This window comes from Myodes glareolus, chromosome 26, assembly GCF_982192425.1.
Source record: "Myodes glareolus chromosome 26, mMyoGla1.1, whole genome shotgun sequence".
In the NCBI taxonomy this organism is placed as follows: Eukaryota; Metazoa; Chordata; class Mammalia; order Rodentia; family Cricetidae; genus Myodes; species Myodes glareolus.
Genome location: NC_142051.1, coordinates 44202083 through 44224037, shown reverse-complemented (window position 1 = coordinate 44224037; position 21955 = coordinate 44202083). Strand labels below are relative to the sequence as shown.

The 21955-nt window shown below is 45.9% G+C and overlaps 1 protein-coding gene across 6 annotated transcripts in view; it reads right to left on the bottom strand.

The window, feature by feature from the left end:
* Positions 1 to 10824: 10824 nt before the first annotated feature.
* Ric8b (RIC8 guanine nucleotide exchange factor B) overlaps positions 10825 to 21955 on the bottom strand; it is a 91427-nt gene continuing 80296 nt past the window's right edge. For 3 of the 6 annotated variants that reach the window (XM_048418892.3, XM_048418891.3, XM_048418893.3), the window contains one exon: positions 10825 to 12189. Coding sequence is in view for 2 of the 6 variants with exons in the window: in XM_048418891.3 (XP_048274848.1) it covers positions 12078 to 12189 (112 nt within the window). In the remaining 4 variants the exon portion in view is untranslated. The other 3 variants (XR_007228642.3, XR_007228641.3, XM_085683142.2) reach the window with 3 other exon arrangements.

Below are 21955 nucleotides of genomic sequence, written 5' to 3'. Positions count from 1 at the left end.
AGAAGCGTTCCCTTTACCCCACAACCTCTCCAGCATAAGTTGTCATCAGTGTTTTTGATTGATCTTGGTTATTCTTACAGGTGTAAGATGGAATCTCAGAGTTGTTTTGATTTGCATTTCTCTGATGGCTAAGGATTTTTTCCCTTAATTATTTATATTGATTTACTATGGATAGTGGCATTCTGTCTGCGGGCCAGCAGAGGGCAGCAGACCTCAGGACAGACGATGCTGAGCCACCGTGCGATAGCTGGGAACTGAACTCGGGACCTCTGGGAGAGCAGGCAAGGTTCTTAATCGCTGAGCCATCTCTCTGGCTGCTTGTTGAACATTTCTTTAAGTATCTTTCAGTCATTTTAGATTCCTCTGTTGAGAGTTCTCTGTTAGGTCTGTACTCCATTATTTTTAATTGGATTATTTGTTCTTTTGATGACCAATTTCTTGAGTTCTTTGTATATTTTGGAAATCAGCCCTCTGTCTAATGTGGAGTTTGTGAAGATCTTTTCCCATTCTGTAGGCTGTCATTTTGTCTTGTTGACCATGTCCTTTGCTTTACAGAAGCTTTTCAGTTTCATTTATTGTTTCTCTCAGTGTCTAGGCTGCTGGGGTTATATTGAGGAAGTTGTCTCCTGTACCAGTGCGTTCAAGTGTACTTCCCACTTTCTCTTCTATGAGATTCAGTGTGACAGGCTTTATGTTGAGGTCTTTGATCCATTTGTATTTGAGTTTTGTGCATGGTGATAGATATGGGTCTATTTTCATTCTTCTACATGTGATATCCAGTTATGCCAGCACCATTTGTTGAATTTTCTTTTTCCATTTGATATTTTTTGCTTCTTTGTCAAAAATCAGGTGTTCAAAGGTGTGTAGATTGATATCCAGGTCTTTGATTCGGTTCCATTGGTCCTCCTGTCTGTTCTTATGCCAATACCAGGTTGTTTTCAGTACTGTAGGTCTGTAGTTGAGTTTGAAGTCAGGGATTGTGATACCTTAAGAAGTTCCTTTATTGTACAGGATTGTTTTGTCTATCCTAGGTTTTTTTGCTTTTCCATATGAAGCTCAATAGTGGTTTTTTTTTTTGAGGTCTTTGAAAAATTTTGCTGGGATTTTGATGGACATTGCCTTGAATATCTACATAGATTGCTTTTGGTAACATTGCCATTTTTACTATGTTAATTCTGCATACCCAAGAGCATGGGAGATCGTTCCACTTTCTGGTGTCTTCTTCAGTTTCTTTCTTCAAAGATTGAAAGTTCTTGTCATACAGGTCTTCCACTTGTTTGGTTATAGTTACTCTGAGATAGTTTACGTTATTAGTGGCTATTGTGAAGGGTGTTGTTTCTTTGATTTCTCTCTCAGGCAATTTGTCATCTGTGTAAAGGACTACTGATTTTTTTTTTGAGTTAATCTTGTATCCTGTTACATTACTTAAGGTGTTTATGAGTTGTAGAAGAAAATTCCTTGGTAGAATTTTTGGGGTTGCTTATGTATATCATATCAACAAATAGTGAGAGTTTGACTTCTTCTTTTCCAATTTGTATCCCTTTGGTCTCCTTTTGGTGTCTTATTGCTCTAGCTAGGACTTCAAGAACTATACTGAATAGAGATGGAGAGAGTAGACAACCTTGTCTTGTTTCTGATTTCAGTTGAATTGCTGTGAGTTTCTCTCCATTTAGTTTGATGTTGGCTGTTGGCTTGATGTATATTTCCTTTATTATGTTTAGGTGTGTTTCTTGTATCCCTGCTCTCTCCAAGACCTTTATCATGAAGGGATGTTGTATTTTGTCAAAGGCTTTTTCAGCATCTAATGAGATGATCATGTGGTCTTTTCTTCAGTTTGTTTATATTGACACATTTCATCTGTGACTGTTCTTGGTTCTAGAATCTCCCTCTTACTGTGAGCTTGTCTTGACGTTCACTCTGGAGACAACAGCTCAGTGTTCCCTTCAACATCACGTAACTGCTCAAACCTTGGAGTTTCAGTTAGGGTAAAATTAGAAGTCTCTTAATTCTTGTTTTATTCTTCCTATGGCCCATCACTCTGTTCACCAGTCACAAAGCAGGTCACCTGGATGTGAGTCCTTAGCTGGGAAATCAAAGATCTTACCTGGCCTCTCAGATGGAGATTCAAATGAGGTAGGGGAAGGGAAGGTTTTTGCGAACTGTCACTGACTGCAGGAATGCCCAGCCGCCATTGCTCACAGACATGCTCACCTCGCACAGCTAGTGACCATCAGAGCTGGAGTATTTCTCATCACAGGGTGACTCCAGTCTTTCCTCTGGAGTCACATTACACTTTTCTGCTCTCGCCTCAAATGCAAAGCTCAAGCCGGCCCTGAAGTAGGACTCTATTCATTTCCCAGGGGGCTGCTCTACGGCCTATCCGCACCCGCGCCGCCTGCCAAGCATCCCTGCCTCCAAGTTTGGCTAGGCTCCCTGAGCAGGCAGGGTTGAGCCTGAAGCTGCAGAAGCACATTGGCGTGCTGGCAGGGATGGGCTTTTGTTGTCCCTCTGGGCTGCACCCCCCTCGCTGTGGCCAGTTTCACTCATTTCTCCTGGGAGCCGCCTCACCGCAGAGAAAAAAGCCTTTGGAACCCTTCTCTTTTCAGCCTGTCTTTATTGAATTTCACCTCCATGTTTTCTTCTTCTCAAATAGGAGCGTCATTTATCTTGGACTCTAAGTTGCAGAGGTCTTTAAAAGCTTTCCTTTTTTCCCCCAGCTGCATTTGTTGACACACAGTCAATCTGTTTCTTCCCTTCACTCCCCTTTTCCTCCCACGAAGCCCCCCAAGCAGGCCATAAAGTGTCTACAGCTGTGCCTTTATTACCCTTCCCTTTCTGTGGCCGTAAGGGGGACGAGCTGAAATACAGCTCAGCCATTACCGCTGAAAAAAAGGGACAATTTTAAAACATTTTTGCTTTTCATCAGGAAAGCTGACGGCACAAAAGAAAGTGCATCATTTTATTGTAAATGCTTTTTAAATATGGGTCACTTGGCCATAATCAGTCCCAAAGGACAGAGAAGTTCAAAGCCCCAAAGCGGCCCCAAAGATATTGAGAGTTTTTCCCCACTCGGCCTTTGCCTTTTAAATTATGCTAATTGACACCAAGGAAAAGGGGGTGGGGGTGGGAATCGCCAACCAACCCACGCACTCTGCCTGCAACTCCCTTCCTTTCTTACACAGAAAAGCAGGTACCATGCACCCGCCAGGCCAGGAATGGTGACTGCTAAGCCATTTTTATTTTTCATTCCAGGGAGTATTAAGAGTAGGGAAGGCGCTTCTGGTCTGGTTTATCAGAATGGGGTGACTAGTCCAGCCCTAGTGGGGAGGAAACTCTTGTTATTTTCCTTGCAGAATACTTGGGGTGAACGTGCCAAGGGCTCCTTGGTTTGGGATTATGGGCTGATTTTCCAGGGGTACACAGAGGTGTAAGCGTGGGAGGCACAGCCCAGGGGAGGAGTGACAGGTCCCCCTGTTAAAGTTAATGTATTTATAGAGTGGTTCTCGGGGTTATAACAGAGGGGAGACAGCTGAAGGGAGAGACATCCACGTAGAATGTGAAAGGTGTCCCTCAGCTGCCCTCCCCTTTACAGTCTAGACCCCCATGCTGAAGTCTGACTCTTTCTGCTTGAGGCTGTCTCTAGAGAAGGGACACGGATGTGAAGACTGAGACCATAAGAAAGATCCTCCTAGACGTTGAAGTGGGGTCAGGGTTACCAGTCCCTGTGAACTGTTAGGAATATTTTCTAATATTAGCTCCCTGACGATGCAAAAATTCCCAATCAAGCCAAATCAAAACAAGCCAAATTAAGAAATATCCAGGTTTAATGGGAGATCTGCACTCTTGGGTGGCCCTGAGGGGGAACCAGGAAGCCGCAGAAACGTGACACCCAGGAGGAAGAAAGGGAGACCACATGTTCTTCTTTTGGGGGATCCCTTAAGTACCCTGGGGAGTGGTTCTGACCCCACCTCCAGGGAGGGGTCAGGACCTGGCCTGCTGGGATTTGAAGTCCAGACCAGGCTTGGGGGCTGGGATAGATGCAAGGGGCAGGGGCCTATGCTCCCAACTTGACATTCCAGACTCTTTGGATATAGGGGTGACAGAAAATTGGAATGGTAATTATGACAAACACTTAGGCTCTCTTTGGAAAAAAGGGTATAGACTCAAATCTGGCTACTTCCCGCGGGCACAGGGTGGCGTGGGGAAGGGGAAAGCCAGGTGACCACATTTAGCGAGAGGTGTGGCTGGAAATGCATCCCATGAACTGTCATCCCAGAGAAGGCAGGCGTCTGTTCCTTGGGGGAGATGAGAAGGCAGGCGTCTAGGGAAAAAATTATTATCGCTAAAGATGAATGTGCCAGAATGAGGAACAGGTAGACCCTTCAATGTGGCATCCTGGAAAACCGGAGGGTGGAAGGTCCTGTCTTCTGGACAGACCAAGTGTCTTGAATAGGTGCCCGCTTGAGCCTGGAGAGGTGGTACCAGCATGGGTGTCCCAAGAGCTTGGTAGCTGAGGGTGTGGTGAGGATTACCGTGTGAGGTCCTGTCCATCGAGGTTCGAGAGGCCTAGGAGTTAACTGTTTGAGGAGTACTCTGTCCCCTGGGGAGAGCGGGGAAGGTTTAGGGGCATTAGGGTCCACTGGTGTGGTGGCAGGAAGACAACTGTCAGCGTGTGGATGGAGAAGGGACCTTAAAAAGGGAGAGGTAGGGTAGGTACCCAGCCAGTGAAGGAGTTTGTACTGGGAGGGGATGGTTAAGGAGAATGGGCCCGCCTACACTGAAAGGTCCAAAGAGCCCTATTGGGTGAGACCGAGTGTCGTAACCCGGCCCCGCCTCCCCCCCCCCCCCCCCCAGGGCAGAGAGGCTGGTTCAGGATTCACTCCTCCGCGTTGAACCCACGGCTAACCAGGCCAGACCTTGCCTTCTCAGTCTTCATGTCCCACCAGCAGATGAAGAATAAGAACAGTAGTTAAGCACTAGCTTGCGGTGAAGACTGACTGATTAGACATACAGAGACCCGTCACAGACCTTGTCACAGAGCAAATACTGTATTTCATTATTAGTCCTAAGAACGTGAGGTGAGACGCGTGCACACAGGATCTCTCTCTCTCACATACACACACGCTCTGCGTGCACATGTGTTCTGAAGAGCCTATTTCCACACAGTGTCTATGTTTAGCCCCGGTGTCATTTCTCTCCTCAGAGGACCCAAGTTTCCTTTCAGATAGTGTTCTGCCATGCTCGCTGCTCTCTGGCCACCATTTTTACTTGCTTGCTCTTTGGCCCTACACTTACTTTCGGGTATCGCTTACTTGATCTTTCCTTTCTGGGTAACAGCTGAAGCCCGCAGTCAGAATTAGTCACTAATCTGTGGAGGAAAAGCTCCCCATCTTTTTGGTTTTGGCCTCTTTTTTCATGTGAGAACTTCCTCAAGATCCAGTGACCTTTGGCTATCTCTTCAAACTGAAGAGATATGGAACATCAACTTGGGGGCTCCACAGGCTCACTGCGTCTCCTCCAAAGTCGGCCTGATCTGCTCTGCGGCTCTGGCCTCACCTTCTGGCACCGTAGGGTCACTTTCCCTTTTAGTTCTGTTCTAGGAAGTATTAACACTGGGAGGTGCGGCACAAATAATAAAAGCCCAGAGACAGATATTGGGGTTCAACCTGAAGATCAGAAAAGCAAAGCAGCCAAGCCACTAGAGAGCTTTTGTCTCTATGAAATTTTCAGACAGAAAAAGCAAGTTCCTGTCTTATCCCACCTTATATTCCTCCCTAGTGCTGGGATTAAAGGTGTGCACCGCCACCGCCCAGCCTCTATGACTACCTAGTGTGGCTGCTGGGATTAAAGGTGTGTGCTACCATTGTCTGTCCTGTATGGCTGACTAGTGTGGCTGCTTTGCACTGACTGTCAGGCAACCTTTATTTATTAAAACGCGAATGAACTATCACTACAGGAAGGCTTGTTCGGTCTCTCGGGATGGTGGGAACCACGATCCTGGTGTGGAGAGAACTGTTCCCTTCCCAGAAGATGGCAAGGTAGGCTGTACCTACTAAGGACTTGGTGTGAAGTGTGACTGAGTCTAAGCTACACAGGGAAGGTGTGAGGGCTGGAAGCAGCCAGGAAAGGGTTGTTAACACTCTCTGCTCAGGCTGAACTGGCCTCCTGCAGTTCCTTGGTCAGACCAAGACTGTACAGGGTCCATACACCTGCTGTGCCTTCTCCCAGAGGATTGTGCCTTCTGTGATCTTGTGGCATTTCTCAGGTCTCAGCTCCAGCAGCATACTCTGTTGGGAGCATTCCCTCAAGACCACGGAATCTCTACATCTGACCATGTTGCCACCTTTGCATGCACCGGTGCAGGGACGGCAGCAGGTGCTACGCTCTCTTCCACTCACAGATACACTGTATCCGTGAACTATCTTTCTGCAGAAGACCAGGCCTTTTCTCACCACTTGCGTGTCCTCTGCAGCAGGCAATGGTGCCTGTTTGATGCATGAGAGGGTGGTGACAGCACCAAGAACCATCTTCCCATTTCAAGGAAGAATTCCTGGATTGTTGCTTCAGGTCTCTGTTTTTCCAGAAGAAAAATGCCGCGTGCCAGGGTTCTCTGAGTTGCCTGGACAAAGACTTAGAGTGTGAGGCACCTACCTTTATTTTTTTTTTTACCCCATCAGAAGGGACTCTTCCCTGTCTTCTCTGCTGGCATAAGATCTTGGAACCCTTTGGATCAACCCCTTCTTAGGGAAACTCTTGGATTATGGGGATCTGGGGTGTTGTACAGAACAGGAATCCCATGGTTTCGTGTATGTACATGTTGGGGGCTGGTAGGGAGAGAATTTGCCAACCCTCACCACGAGTCCCTCTCAGAGCTACCTGCTATTCTGGTCCTCAAGTCGGTCTAGGCTCTCTGCAGGGTCTGCCCGTGACTGCTGCAGGTGTAGGGGAAGGCCCCGGTAAGCAGTGCTTTGCCAATTCCCATGGTGTAAACAATCCTGCCATAGCCAACATCATATAGGGTTTTTATAAATCCCTTCATAACCTTTTGTAACCACCCCTCCCACAATAGAACCGAGATCCATCCCATCTGTTTTCCTTGAAAGCCTCCAAGCGCTTGAGATAAGCAAGTTTCGATTTTCTTTTGATATTGGTTACCAAGGGCTTTAAGTCTTCAATTATAAGATCTTTTTAAAGCCTGAGTTTCCCAGCATCTCCTTTCCAAAAATTGCAACGAAATGTGTATGTCGATAGAAAATACAAACAGGCAAAAGGATACCGTGAACACAGTAAAGTTTAGAAACAGACCTCCACTGTCCCCATACTAGGATGTATGCATACAGTGCTTACACACCCATGGCACAGTTTGTGTGGTATAGAAACGCTTGGGGAGACTGTAGTCTTTTCTGGAAAGTTCCCTAAAGGACGATGTATTAAAGGCTTATTCTTCAGCCTGGGACTACTGAGAAGGAATGGAAATGTGAGGTGGGGACTACTGGGAAGGCCTCTGATCAGTGGGACCATTCCCTGTTGGTGAGATGCAGCTCCTTTCTCTCCCCACCTCCATTTGCTGGCTCTAAGATGAATGGGGCCCCTGGACACTCACTCCCCACCTTGATGTGCCCCAAAGTAGTGACGTCTGCTGACCTTGAATTGAAACAGCCAAAGCAATGAGCCCAAGCCTACCCATTCTCTTTTATGAGACAAATACCTTGATCATTTCTAAGTTACAGAAGCTAATATAGTGACCCAAAATTTTTGAAGTCCTGGAAATCTTTTTTGTTATATGTGGGTATTTTTTCTGGTATGTAAGTCTGTTTCCATGTGTGCCTATGGAGGCTGGAAGAGATTGCTGGATTCCATGGGACTGATGTTACAGAGATTTGAGAGCCACCACTTTGGTGCTGACCCTCTACAACATCCAGGGCTGTTAACCATTGAGTCCTCCCTCTAGTGCCTCAGAAAGGATTCCTGGTTACTAGTTACCCTCTCTGGCTCCCATCCCACTTATTCGTTCATAAGTTGGAACCTAGAGTTTGACATTCTCCACTATCTGAATGTTCTTGCCTTCAGAAGAGATCGTGTTGATTGCGGTTTTAAGTATTTCTTGAATTTGTCCTCATCCACGCCTCACATCATGCTCCATTTCAGACCCTCCTTACCTACAGATGCTGTGACAGTGGCTTTCCATCTTGTCTTTTTCTCCAACCCAGTCTGCCCCATAGTGTGGGATACCCGTTGTCATGCCTACAGTCTGTGTCTGTAGACACACTGTGTGCCTTTGTCTATGAGCTCGTTTGAGGCAGTTCTGGCAGGAACAGCTTCTCTTCTGTACATGTCAAGCTCATGCTGAAGTCAGAATGCCAATTTACAAAGCTATATGTGTGGGTCTTTCTGGAAACCACACCAGACTCAGCAGCATGTCTGCAGACTTCCCAGTCCTTCCTGTACCTCGCCCTTTGCTCAAGTCTCACCTTGGCTGTTACTGACTTCACCTCCATGCCTTCTTTCTAGAACATGATACATTTCTTCCTCCTCCATGTTGTGCTTGCCACCACAGGGGATACCTCCAAAGGAGCTGGTACCGGGCTCCCTACCAACCAAGGCTGTCGCCTTTGCATTCCAGGTCTTCTGGGAGGCACCCTTGCTACCCACTTTGCAAGACTTTCTGATCTTGCTGCCATGGCACGCTACTGCGGTTTCTGGACAGCCCTGCACAGCTGGGTGAGCCTGCTCCTCTCCAGTTGTTGCAGCTCTAACAGGCAGAGGCCCAGGCTGCCTTCCAGAAAGACAGGAGGCGACATCTTTTTAATGGGTGGGAGATAGGTTATAGATCATAATGCAGAGATCTACAGTGTTTGCCACACTTCGTGTAATGGAAATGTCATAGCCATTAACATTTGAAGAATATTTATTGATATGGGAAAATGCTCACAATATGTTAAAGAAAGCAGGGTACAAATCTGTAAACAGCATGGTCCAATCTTGTAGTAAAATAAATTCTATATGCATAGAAAAAATACAGGAAGGGGAATACACTAAACATTACCAGTGATACTCTTGGGGGGCAGGGACTCTGGGTCAATGATTAGTTTTTCTGTTTCCCGCACTTTCCAAACATTCTACAAGAAGCATGTATAATTTGATAGACAGGGAGGCAGTCAGACTCATGTGCCGAGGAGCCATTTACTTGTAAAGCTTCAGCCTGTCCTACACGAAGGAAGGGTAGCATCTGCCCTGTCTGCTACTGAGGGCCACTGGGCACCCGAAAGGGACACAGCCACCTGGGAACTTCTGTCAAGCAGCTCGGAGGCCTTGGTTTAGGACACGTTTCCCCATCCATCCTTTACTTCTGAAGTCTGGTGTAGGCAGAGAGCTGGAGACTGCAATGGTCCCTGTCTCATCACTCTCCCTGGAGAGGGAACGGCCCACACCACCGGTCTCTGACCTAATGTGCCCAGGTCTTCATCTGAACTCTAACTGACCAAGCTTCTCATCCCCATGCTGGACCCTCGATGGGAAAGACTGAAACTGCTTCTGCTAAAACAGTTATTGCTTAAGACGGCCCGAGAATCGCCCCCCATGCTGCCTCCGTCTCAAAGCCCCTGGCTATGTGGCCGGGGATACGGTGGAGAACGTGCTGAAGTCAAGCCCGCAGCTGGACTCTGGCTGGCTGCTGGGCTGGGGAACTAAGAAGCTCTCTGGAGAGGTGTTGCCTAGACATAGGGTGAAGTTACAGAGAAGGAACTGGATGCTCAGTGCTCTGTGTGCAAGGCGAAACTACTCCCCCCTTTTCTCTAAGAATTCTTTAGAAAAAGCAGTACCCCGTACAGAGAGATGGAAAGGGAAGGGATAAACTGGACGTCCAGGAGCACAGCTGCAGCCGTGTGCGCAGGGCCAGCACGGGGCACCCTACCAGGCACGGCCTGGTGTACTAGGCGGATACTCACGGAAAAGCTATCCAACCAGAGATTATAAAAATACTTTCAAAATGCATTTGTAGAATGAAATAACAAAATAATTAAATTCCCTTGCTCTGGATTTTTCCACTTAAGCTAAAATCATGAATTGCCAAATAAAATGAAAACTTCATATGCCATTGGCTAAGACATGGACACAAGTTCTTCCCAACGATTATGGGTGGAAACCCTATAAGGCATGTCCTCTTCCTGGTTGCTTACAAAGCATTCTGAATTTGATTCTTTTACAGCAGCTCAGAGCGGGTCATTAGGAAATATGTCTATGGCCACAGCACCACACACAGTATTTTCTGGGTTGACTTAGGTGCTCTTTAGGTAAGTAGAGTTCCAGGTTTGCTCTGCCTTGGACAGCATGTTTCTCTCCCACCCTGGCACGCACCTGACCTCATTTGAACTGTGACGAATGGGTCCTGCAGGCCTTCCACCCCCAGCGGGCCTCCTTTGCTTTCAGTGTGCCTACTTAAGTCTAGTAAACTCTTTCTGCTTTTGTGTGTGTGTGTGCTGGGGTGGGGGTGGGGGGCTTTTAAAGCCCAAGCAATCACACGTTAGAAATAAACATAAATCATAGTGATGCAATGTTCTTTAAGGGTTTTCCTCTGAGTAAATTTTAAGAAACTTACATCTCTGGCAGCTCAAAGGCCTTTTGCTATTCAATTCCTGATGTGCAGCTTTGCCAGAAATAATTTGGGATAAAAGCCATCCTCACTAGTACTATACACGCTTTGCCCATTAAAGAAAGAGGTTATGTGATGACAAGTGAAGTAACAGACGGAAAAACACTTTAAAACACAAACCGGGCAATGGTACCGCCAGCCCGTTTATCCATAAAGAAACACACACAGATGGCTAAATTGAATCATCCCCAATGTTTTATTTAATTTAAAGTTTTAAAAGGCAGTGGTTAAGCACATAATCTATGTGTGTGCATATATGCATGTATGTGTACCTACACATACATACATATATGAAAGGAAACCAACCCCTTTTCAACTTTAGCCGCTGATCAACTTGGCCCACCGTCTACATGATTGCACGTCTACTTCATATGACCATTTCTAAGAGTAAAAATAAACAGCCTTAATCAGTTTAATAGTAACTATTTGTGTTTCTTTTTTAAATAAATAAAGTTACCATTAAACTGATCACATATGGTAGAAAGAACACACACACAAATACACACAGAGACCCTTGTTTAAAACATGTGACATACGAATGACCTTTATGTACAAATGGGTGCTGTTGGCTCCCTACCCTCAGCACAGGCCATGAGAGAACCCCCATGACTCGGGGAGCCCCATCCTCTTTGTTGCCTGGAGGATGAGTGTGCACTTGGCACCCTGAGTGAGAGCTCAGAATGCGTGCTCTGGATGCAACAGTACAGATGGTGGTCCAGCCCTACGGGACGTGTAGTGTTCAGAAACATGAGGAATAAATAGGCACATAGCTGCCTGGAACGAAGCCATCATTTCTAACTCCTCATAGGGAGAGCTGTATTCTGAAGTTTTAGCTAAGTGACATACAAACTTTCAGAGTGTAGTAGGCTTGTAAGTCTGGGGCTCTGTGCGTCTGTTTCCACGTGTATATAAAACTGAAAGGAAGTGTGGGGCTGGGTCTACGAGCAGCTGCCCGGCTGCTGTGCGGTCAGTGCTCACTGAGGAGTCACCCGTCTCAGCCCTTGGTACTAGCTCCACGGGCGCTCATGTGCCTCGGGTTCTGGAGAGACTCAGAAGGGGCCGTTTACATGAGTGGGTGGACAGACACGGCTGAATCTTCAGCTAGGAATCCTGGCAACAGGACTGCCAGGCTGGACCAGGCTGCTGTGCAGAGTGATGTCCCACACTGCATCCTGATGAAATGGAATGACCGTTTCTGCTCCTATCCCGCGACTCTGCCTAACTCCAGCTCTGTGTGGATGCCTTGATGTTGCAGAGAACATAGGACCACCTCTTAAGTATGCTGGGTTCCCAACGAGTAAACCAGCTAATGTGTTTCTAGCCAAAGCAAGGGCATACATGTTTTAGAGAAGAAGATTCCCCTGGAGCTACAGAGAGAAGATGCTGATAAAAGCCGGATTGAGAGTGGAGCAGGCGACGGTGCTCTTCAGTCCGTGTCGGAGCTGGTCTCCTCGATGACAGAGTACTGGCTGAGTGCTTCCTCCAAAGGCGTTATTGTCCCGTCAGGTTTTAGTCCCATTGGTTTAAGCAACTCCTCTCTGGAAAAGAGATAAAAGAAAGAGAAAAAAGTATTCACCAGCATCACACACACCCCTCCCCCACCCAGAGCCACATCCTTTTAAAAAGAGAAGTCTCTAAAACCCAAAGTATTTTCTCTCAAGCTCTCTCTGTGTTTGTAATAGAAAGATGAAAGGGGCATGGAAAGAAAAAGAGGGAGATGAAAGGCTTCATTCACACAAGCCAAACCCACTAAGCCAATTAAAGTATGAAAAGTCAAGGTCCAAATGGGCTCAGGACAAGGAGCAGGTCTCTTCTGTTTTGAATAATTAACTTTTTTTTTTCCTCTTGTGGATTCATTTGTTTTAGAAAAGTTGAAGCTGCCAGAGTTTCACCTGCCCAACTTAGAATTAAACGCATGTTTCATTTAATGGAATCAATTTGTCAAATTTGGTTTTGTTCCCACCATCTCTGACTCAATGAATACTTGTGGACTCATTTCAAATCAGCTGAATTTCCCCACGTTTTCTTTCCTTTTTCTCGTTTAAAACACCATTGCTTTTGTTTGTGGCAGTTTAATTATGGGATTGACAGCCATTTTTAATCTCTTCAAAGCTCCCCAACTGTCTTCATCTAATCCAATTGTATCCACTCCACAAGTTACAGCCTCATCTAAGATGGTTAATTATTGATTAAGCCAATCAAAAAGCATCAGGAAAGATTTATTTAATCTCTTCATAGGTCGTATTTATTATTATATGGAGGTCGTGACAAATCTACTAACTCCAAGCCTTCCACTCCCAACAGGCTAGTAGTGCACTTAAGTGGGGAGTCAAAGGCACAGGAGCTGCTTAAAACTTATTTCTCATGGAGACGGGCACCACTGTCTGAGACTATGACGCAGTCGCTATAATGGTGGTGGGCTCTGGTGTGAAGGGAAACAGTAACACTTCTTCCCCTCTCTCCTTGCTACTGTCCCTTCAGACAACACAGAGGTCCCTCCTGTGAAGAGGAAGCGAGCTCAGCTCGGCGACTAGGTTACAGGAACAGGAGTCTACGCAATGGCTCTGGCTAGCGTCAGAGGATGACTGTGAGGCAGAGCCTGGGAAAGGTGGCTGGCTGGCTAACTGAGGCTCCTGCGTGTTTTAAGTAGGAAATAGGAACAAAACCATAAAGCTTAAAGTTGGAAGGAGCCTCACAGATCATTTAGTCCAACCCCCTTTTTGAAAGGAGGTTGAGTGACTTAACCCAAGGCCGCTTAGTGGCAGAGCTGGGCATGGGACAGGTCTCCTGAAACAGAGTCCTGTGCTCTCTGCAGTAAATCCCATCCCATCTCAGCTGCCCTAACTGCATGGAAGAGCAGCCGAGTTCACTGCTCGGTGACCAAGTGAAAGGAACTGCCACCTGCTGGGTAGACGAGGAAGACAGGCGGCAGCGGCTGCCCTTGATGACCTGGGACACAGATGGGGTAAATATCCTGAGAACTGGGGTGCAACAGTAGCTCCTGAGAAGAAGCACGGCCACACTACCCGAGGGAGGCAGAAGTCACCACAGATGAGGCACCCTGTGCCAGGCAAAGGAGACTGTGAGGCCCCATTGTCTTGTGTGACTGTGTTAAGTTGCTTTTGCTGCTTTGTGCTCTTGTAAGGCTGGACAAGGGACCAGTGTTTAGGGAAGAAGTGACGGAAGAGGGAAGGGTAACACGGCCAAAGGAAGGAGCTTAGCATTTATCCTGGAGTGTCCATTGGTTCACACCCTCTGGGAGCGCTGTGTAGATTCACCAGGATGGAGGCCATTGTAATGGTGTATGAAAAATGAAAGAGATGGATGTGGCTGAGGCTGTGGGAAGGTGAGTGGTTAAGTGTCCTAAAGTGTCCCTCTGGCTCCCAGGGCAGGTTAAGGCAGGAGCCAGAACACAGCAGATTCGGTGGAGCGGTGCTATTTTCAGGACACAGAGCTTGACCGGCCTTTGTGGCAAACACAGAAAGGCCAGTGGAGAGCCACCGGCAGTGCTCTCGTCCTGCTGTGACCGAGCCACGATTAAGATTACATGTTTTTCTAGTTCTGACTGTGATGAGGAGCTGTGTGATACTGAATCCTAACGACTGATGTGGAGGGAAGGGGACACCTTGCTGAGAACAGCACACTGAGGGCTGAGAAAATTCACATCTGTGAAAACAAGAGCCTGGCTCAAAAGGTCAAAAACCCAAACCCACGCCAACCAAACACAAAACCTCAGAACCAAATGACCTAGGTTTAAAGGTGTTGGTGACTGAAGGCCGTGAGGGATGGTAGGGACTGAATGGTAGGGAAAGGCAGACACACCACTGACAGTACTAACACAATTACATTTCCATAGTAACAGGTCCATACTGGGACCAGCTGCCAGCATGTGAACTGCCCAGTGACTTCCTATTCTTCAGCCCAACTTTACAACTGGGGCTAGCTCAGAATCTTACAGTTTTATGGAGAATTTACAAAAGTTAATTTACAGAACAAAGGGCAACCATCTTTTAATTCTCACTTGTTAACTGTTCTCAAGCATTTAGGGGTGCCCCGTATCACCTTCCACACAGCTCCATGCAATGTCTGTGTCTACTGACATTTCTGTAGGAAAGGCTTCAGTGCACCTTGGCCACAGTCATGCATTCATGCAAATAAATTAAGACAGCAATGTGATGTGTGGGAAGAGCAAACGGACTGTAAGTTAGCAAGTCTAAGGTCTGGACTCTTCCACTTACCAGCTGTGAGATCTTGGGCAAGTCTCTGAGTCTTAGTTTCCCCATCTGTGAAATGGGGTCATGGTAACACTAGCTCTGCCTACTTCCCAGTGATGACATGAAGTCCCAGCACCGCAGTGGTAGCAACAACAGCACCAGTACAGATCAAAGAGTTCTGGGGACTGGAGAGGACTCAAGGATTTACTCTGGGGAGTGAAAAGCATATACAGGTTCTAAAGCCAGACCTGGTTTTTAATTCTAGATCTACAGCTCATTACCCGAAAGACCTTGAAAACTCTAAACTTGGATTTCATTCTCAGTAGAATGGATCAGAAACACTCACCTCACTAAGCGATCACGAACGCACAGACCACAGACCACACATAGAAAGTGTGCAGTGTAACGGCTGGGATAGATTCAGAACCCACAGCTTTACTCTAGCTCCTTATGTGTTTGCAGGAGGTTTCCCCTTCCTGATAAAATAGTGTGAAGGAGTGGCAGGGGAAGAATACACAGAAGTAAATAACAGACATGGTCCCTGTCCTCAAGAAGCTTCAGCCAGTGTGGAAGAGAACACACACACATTAAACAATACCAAAAGGATCACAGAACAGCAGATCAACAAGCTAGGATGATTGGCAGGCGAGCCTTCCTTCCCTGAGCCTTCCAGCTCACCAGAAGACCCCTGTTATGTGTGGAATGTGTTCAAGAAGATCTCTTGTCCTGTTTGGGAGCAGAAACGGATCACTTACTAGCTTGTGACTGCTTTACCCATGGACCTGGATTGCTCCTCACATTCTCAAGTCTGACTTTTCTGTTCTTCTCTGTCCTGAAGCTAGCATAGAAACCTACACACACCAAACAACCTCTGCTCTAGACACTGCTCATGCCTGGTGGACGTGGGTTATCTTAGTTTCCTGATGTCTGTTGTGCCCAGGTCAGTAAGATATGGACAGAGAACGCCACTGCAGCGTCCCTTCACTGTCACCTGGCGATGCACACACAGAAAGGACACGGAAGGAAACAGGGACATGTTACTACAGGCTCTTTGCAAAAGGCAGACTGGAGGCCATACAGTTATGGCAGTGAAGACACGCGTCACAGAAAAAAGGCATCCCAGGAGCAGAATTAGTCAGGCAAAGGCACAGAGGCGAGAGTTAGTCATGTGCGGGACTGGCAAGCGGGCCGGCTAGGCTGAGGAAAAGAACGAAAGCTCAAAAGTGCCGAGGCAGGAAAGAAGGGCTAGAGACCTGGGCTCCAAGGCTGAGACTGGACTCTGAGTACTTTCAAGAATCACCTCCCATATTTAAGTGTATTTATTAACAATAACCATTACTACGAAGTTTGAAGGCTGCAAACAATACTGCTCTGACATTAAAAGAAACTGTTCTATGCTTTATTTAGTCAGTTTTAATATCCTCCTGTGTTCTGGCAAAGGCCCTTACAGAGCACAGATTCTTCAGTTAAGCACCTGTGAGCTACACGTAGCTGGTCTTTTCACAAAAGTCATGATCATATAGGCTTTTCATAACTAAGTCACGAACAAGACACAAGTTAAATCTGTAAGCAGATTTGTTTTCATCAAGATTTACAGAATCAGGAAAAGATTCCTAATCCATAGGACCTGCTGTAGGATCAGGAAAGGATTACTAATCTATAGGGCCTGCTGTAGCATCAGGAAAGGATTACTAATCTATAGGGCCTGCTGTAGGATCAGGAAAGGATTACTAATCCATAGGAGACCCTGCAGAATGCTTTCCAAAGGTTTATTGCTCTCAACTTGAAGGCAGAGTCCATGTCTTCTTGGGCTGTGGTTTTCGTGTATCTGGTCTAGGACAGATTCACACAGTAGTCTCCTGAAAGGATGTAGTACATGGGCCATGGCGTAAGTGGAGAATGGCAGAGGACCACATGCCAGGAAGCATTGCTGCCAGCTGTGGTAGCTTCCTAGATGAGTCAGCACAGCACAAGTCAGGCATCCTTGCTGTCCACCACTACTTAGTACGGACTCAGATTCCTACGTCTGAGACCGGGGAGTCCGAGACTCTAGCCTTGCACTGTCTGCTGATCTGTCACAATACAGACTCAAGAGTCCTACATCTGAGACCGAGGAGTCCAAGACGCTAGCCTGGCATCGTCTGCTGATCTGTCACAAGACCCTGAGCAAGTCATTTGCCTCTTGAGCTATAAAGTGAGGGGTAGACAAGATGATCCACACTATTCTATACTGATTTTAAAAATAAGTATCAGGCTACTAAATAATTTCAAATCACATAAAAAGCTCCTGGGGTTTTAAGATACTCAAAAATCACTATCCTAGGCCTTTCTTCCTAATCAAGGTGCTCTACCCCAACGGTCAACGACACAGACCCCAGCCACAGCGCTTTTCTGCAGCCCGTCAGCAGGAAGCAATGGCAGGCACCTCACAGGATCCAGACTGCATCATGGCCCTCACTGGTCATTTTATGAAGAGTAACTACTGGTCCTCTCTAAAACACGATAGCCGAGTGATAAGCATCATGGTTGAAATATGTATCAGTAATAAGATTCACATACAACAACTGCTTCACACTTACCTTCAATGCTATACACAGGCCTTAACACAGTTAAGACTGCCCCCGTTATCACCAAAAAGTACAGTGATGTCTACTGGATAAAGAGCCCATTCTAGGCACTGGGACAGTATCATGGCGGGCTTCTCATCTGATCAGGCATCTGGCCAGGGAAGAGATAAGCCTCCAAGAATGTTCAACTGGAACGAAACATCATTTAGAAATTTGATCTTACTAAACAATAAGGAACCATAGTCTGTAAGGGTGTGGCCAGGCAAGTGGACACAGATAAAGTACGTCCAAGGAAAGAAACCCTACTTTGTCCCAGCCTAGCCTTTGGGACTGCCAATGGAAACCAAAGGGGGTGGGGACTTATGGGATTTAAACATATTTAAATTTTTCTGTTTAAATATATTTTTCTGTATGTATTTTAACATCTTCCTGTTTGGATGGTATTCTGTGATAGCTCTTTAGAACTGTGGAGATTGTCACAGTGTTTTAGGGCTTCAGGGTCCTATGTGAGGACCCCAGCAGTCATGGTGCAGCATTGGGGCCTGGATAACAGCATGCCCAATTGCACGGTGCATGTTACAGAACAGGTCAGGTGTGTGTGTGTAACACCTTACTTGACCCACAGCGTATGTTCTGTGCAATATAAATGAAGCATTCGGTTCCAGTGCACTTGGTGAAAGCAGGACATAATCAGGCAGTTGGTAAAGACATCCGTGTTCCCACTTGCAGGTCTCCCGAGAGTCCCTTCGAATTTACCTATACGAGTTTCAGCTTCCCGCTTGCCACTTAGCTTGGTAACGACTCAAAAATCATTCCCTTGTTTTCAAGGGCTCTTCTTTCTTGTCTGCTCTGTGTACTACAGGGCAGTATTGACACATGGAATTAATGACAGGGTCTGTAATGAAACAACAATCATGCAAACACCAGTCTGCTCTTTTGATAAAACAGCACGTTAGAGACCTATTCACCTCCCTCTAATTGAGTACTGCATAATAGTTCCGATCCTTTTGTGTAACATTTTGTTCTATGGTTAGAAAAGGAAAAAAAAAAGGGGAAACCTGTACAGCCTTGCTTCCTTTAATCACCCCTGATTAATTCTCTGCTCTAATGAGGGTGCTGCTAGTTAGCCAGGTTCTGTTACATACTTGTTTTGTTGACTTCTGTTCAATGTATAACAAAACCCAAGACAAGATAATTGGGGACCATTACTTTGGCACAAGGATTCCTGTCCTTAATGTGAGGTTGGCCTGGAAAAAGAGCCCTGACATGTTAAATTAGCCATTTCATATTTAATTCCTTTCCGTCTTTGGAAGATGGGATGAAGCATTAGTATATAAATGAAGTATTTTAATTAATGTGGGATGCCTACGGGGACAGATCCTGCCAGTCTAGAGGGTGCAGCTCTGCGGTACCTGCTGAGCTCCAAGCCTGGAGTGTGGGACTGAGACCTGGGCTTCTCGACGCTGTGACAGCCCTGCTGACTGACAGTCACAGAACCCTGTGGATGCTGTGGAGGGAGGGGAGTGGCCTTTGCGTGTGGACACTGATGCTTTACATTTTATCGATGGCTTCCGAGTACAAACACCGATCTTTCATCAGGACATTGATAGAAAAGGAACAATGGGAATGTTGGCTTTACCACAAGAAAAAGGTCTTCCAACTGCATCTTAATAAATAATTGAGACCTTTCCCTCAGCCCTTATCATTACATTCTAAGTTGGGGCACTAGTGGAAAAGCAAAATATGTTGTGTAAGTATGCCAACCCCAAGATAAATGGACAGTGAACTGCTCACAACACCACACCCTTCCACTTTGTAATGGGACTGGGAACTGTCTAAAAATTCCCACAGGGAAGCTACTTTAAAGTTAAGATTCAGTAGTTTGATGATGTGGGTTAGGCTCTGTTAGGAGACCATACTCATTCTCTTTTAAAAAGAAGGCCAAAACCCAGTTTTAACAAAGGATCTTAGGACTTTCACTGCCTCCCTCATAAAGCCAGCTCTTTAGCTACTGACGCAGCATCTGACGTGGAGCAGGAAACTGGGGTGCATAATGCTTTTCCACTACAACCTGCAGTCCGTCAAAGCGGACCTGCTCACTACTTTGGTGTTTTAGTGCTTTGCATTCATTTAAAACTTACTTAAAAATAATCTGACCAACAAACTGCTCAGAGTAGTTGGTAACTTTTCAGAACAGCATACTACCTGTTAGTTCTGGAGGGGGTCGTCTTACGGCTGCTCTGCGTCAGCCCCTTAACCTGTGATGGCTCACTCCTCACTGATACTTCCCATCCTACTCAGACCACAGGATTGTCTCATGACAACAGGGAGACATTTTGAAGCACTGAATTAGTTTTTTATTATTCTCATTTCTGTTAGAAGATAGCATGCAAAGCTTTTAAGACTCTGTTTCGGCCCCATGTTAGTTAGCACAGTGAGGAGCAGTGAGGGTAAGGCAGGGGCACTGCTGAAAGAACACTAGCTAGTTTACCTTAAATAATGACATCTTATTTCTCGGCAACACCGTGAGAAAGCTTCTCTACCCTGTTGTCTAAGTTAACACAATTAAATGAGGTCTGCAGGCCAGCAAACTCCACTGAAGGAAGCAGCACAAATGGAAATTCTAATAATCTTTCCAATCAGGAAAATCTGAACGTTAAAAGGCAAACAACTAGGAAGGAGGCTATTTTTATTTTGTGTTTTGCTAACTGTCAAAAGTCATTTCAGGCTGTGCTGTAACCAAGCACTCAGTGACTTCCAATAAGGAATACAAAGGGCACATGACATTGTGCTCTGGTGTCTAGCCAACCTAAAGAGGAACAGACTTAAACCTCTCAAGGGTCCTCTCGTTCCTGTGAGGGCGTGTCAGCTGAAAGCGCCGAGCTCCCTTAATTGGGATTTCATGGCACCATCATGACGGAGAACAGTGCTGTGGTCAGAAACACGAGCTGAGCCACCACGGGGGCTGTATGTCTGTAGTCAATGTCCAACTAGCCAGACAGAAAAGTAAAGTGAGGTAAAATTGATTTCAAAGCTAAATTTAATTTAATCCCATACAAAAATTGGTCATTTAAAACACATAATCTACTAAATAATGAGACACTTTCCACTCCCTTTTTGTCTTCAGAGGACACTCTGATTTGGATTAACCACACTTCGAGGGTTAGTAGTCACGTTAGCAGTCAGGAAGTAGTGGTTCCTATGACGGGCAGTGCGGATCCAAGAGATCTCCTGACCTAAACCACTACGATCTTTGAACTCTGGTGTCATATCTGGTCTCATACTACCTTAAAAGGGCGGATTGTGTTTCTGAAATGCACCTAAAGGGCATATTCTAGACTAGCTTTTCACAAAGGCATGTGCAATTACAAGTTTTGATATTTTTGTAAGTTGAGCAATAGAATTTATTTATATGGAAAAATTTATGTATGCCACTCTTTAGCCATCAATCTCTCATAACCTTATACTTGATGCCAGAATTAAGAAAAGTCTGCCCCACATACCAATATGGCTGGCAAAAATGGAGGTGGCACTGGAAGCACAGTTAGTGGCCAGAGAATGTATGGGAGAAGGAAGTGGTAGCAGAACAGGTATTGTTTATTTACATGCAATTTCAATCAATGTTTTTGTTTGTGTAAGCAAACAGGCAAAGTGCCTTGGTAAACAGAGCTGGAGTGAGAATGGAGGATAAGATCAGTCCACCCTATGTCGATTAAGGAAATAAAGGGGATGAGAGGAAACAGAACTGTGATGAAAATGTCCCTGCCCTTGGCCCACACCGGCTGCTAGGTGCAGGGAGCTGTGTCAGGCACTGGACTTCGGCTTGAGAGCAGGTCTTATCGCTTTCAAAGTCTGAGGAGGAGAGTGGAGGTGGAGAGGCAGGAAAGTTATAAACATCATATGATGTTTTCATAATCTTATACCTCAGGCTTGATTGCTAAACATATTTATCATTCTAGATTGAAGAAATTCATACCACTAACTTAAATTAGCCAGTCATGGCCCACTTTCTTTATGATATTCCTTTACTTTAATGAAGTTTGGCTAAGAAATGGACCTGACAATTACACTTTGAAGCCTTGAATCCTGCAGGTTATTCTACAGAGGAAAAAACAAACCAAACCAGACTTTATACCTGGAGGTCGGTTCTTTCCACCCCTGCACACTGGGGAAACCGCAGGGCAAAAGGCACTGAGTTAAGTTCTACAGGGCAGGGCTTACATGGTCCAGGTGATTTCCTAGCTTTGAAAACCTCCAGATGCACTGCCACCCCTACATAAGGACTAGACACATCTAACACAAACACGATCTGACATTACTGAGAGTGTTACTCCGTCCATACTCAGTAAGAAGCATTCTAAGCACTAATCCTAGTCGGGATGAGGATGCTGAGGACACACACTCCCTAGGGCTACGTCTAGCGTGAAGGTTAGATGGACAGGTGACCTCAAGTTTCACAGTAGTGGCTTTACACTTTTGACAGTAGCGTCTATACCCTACACCAAGCTCAGGAATAGTACTTG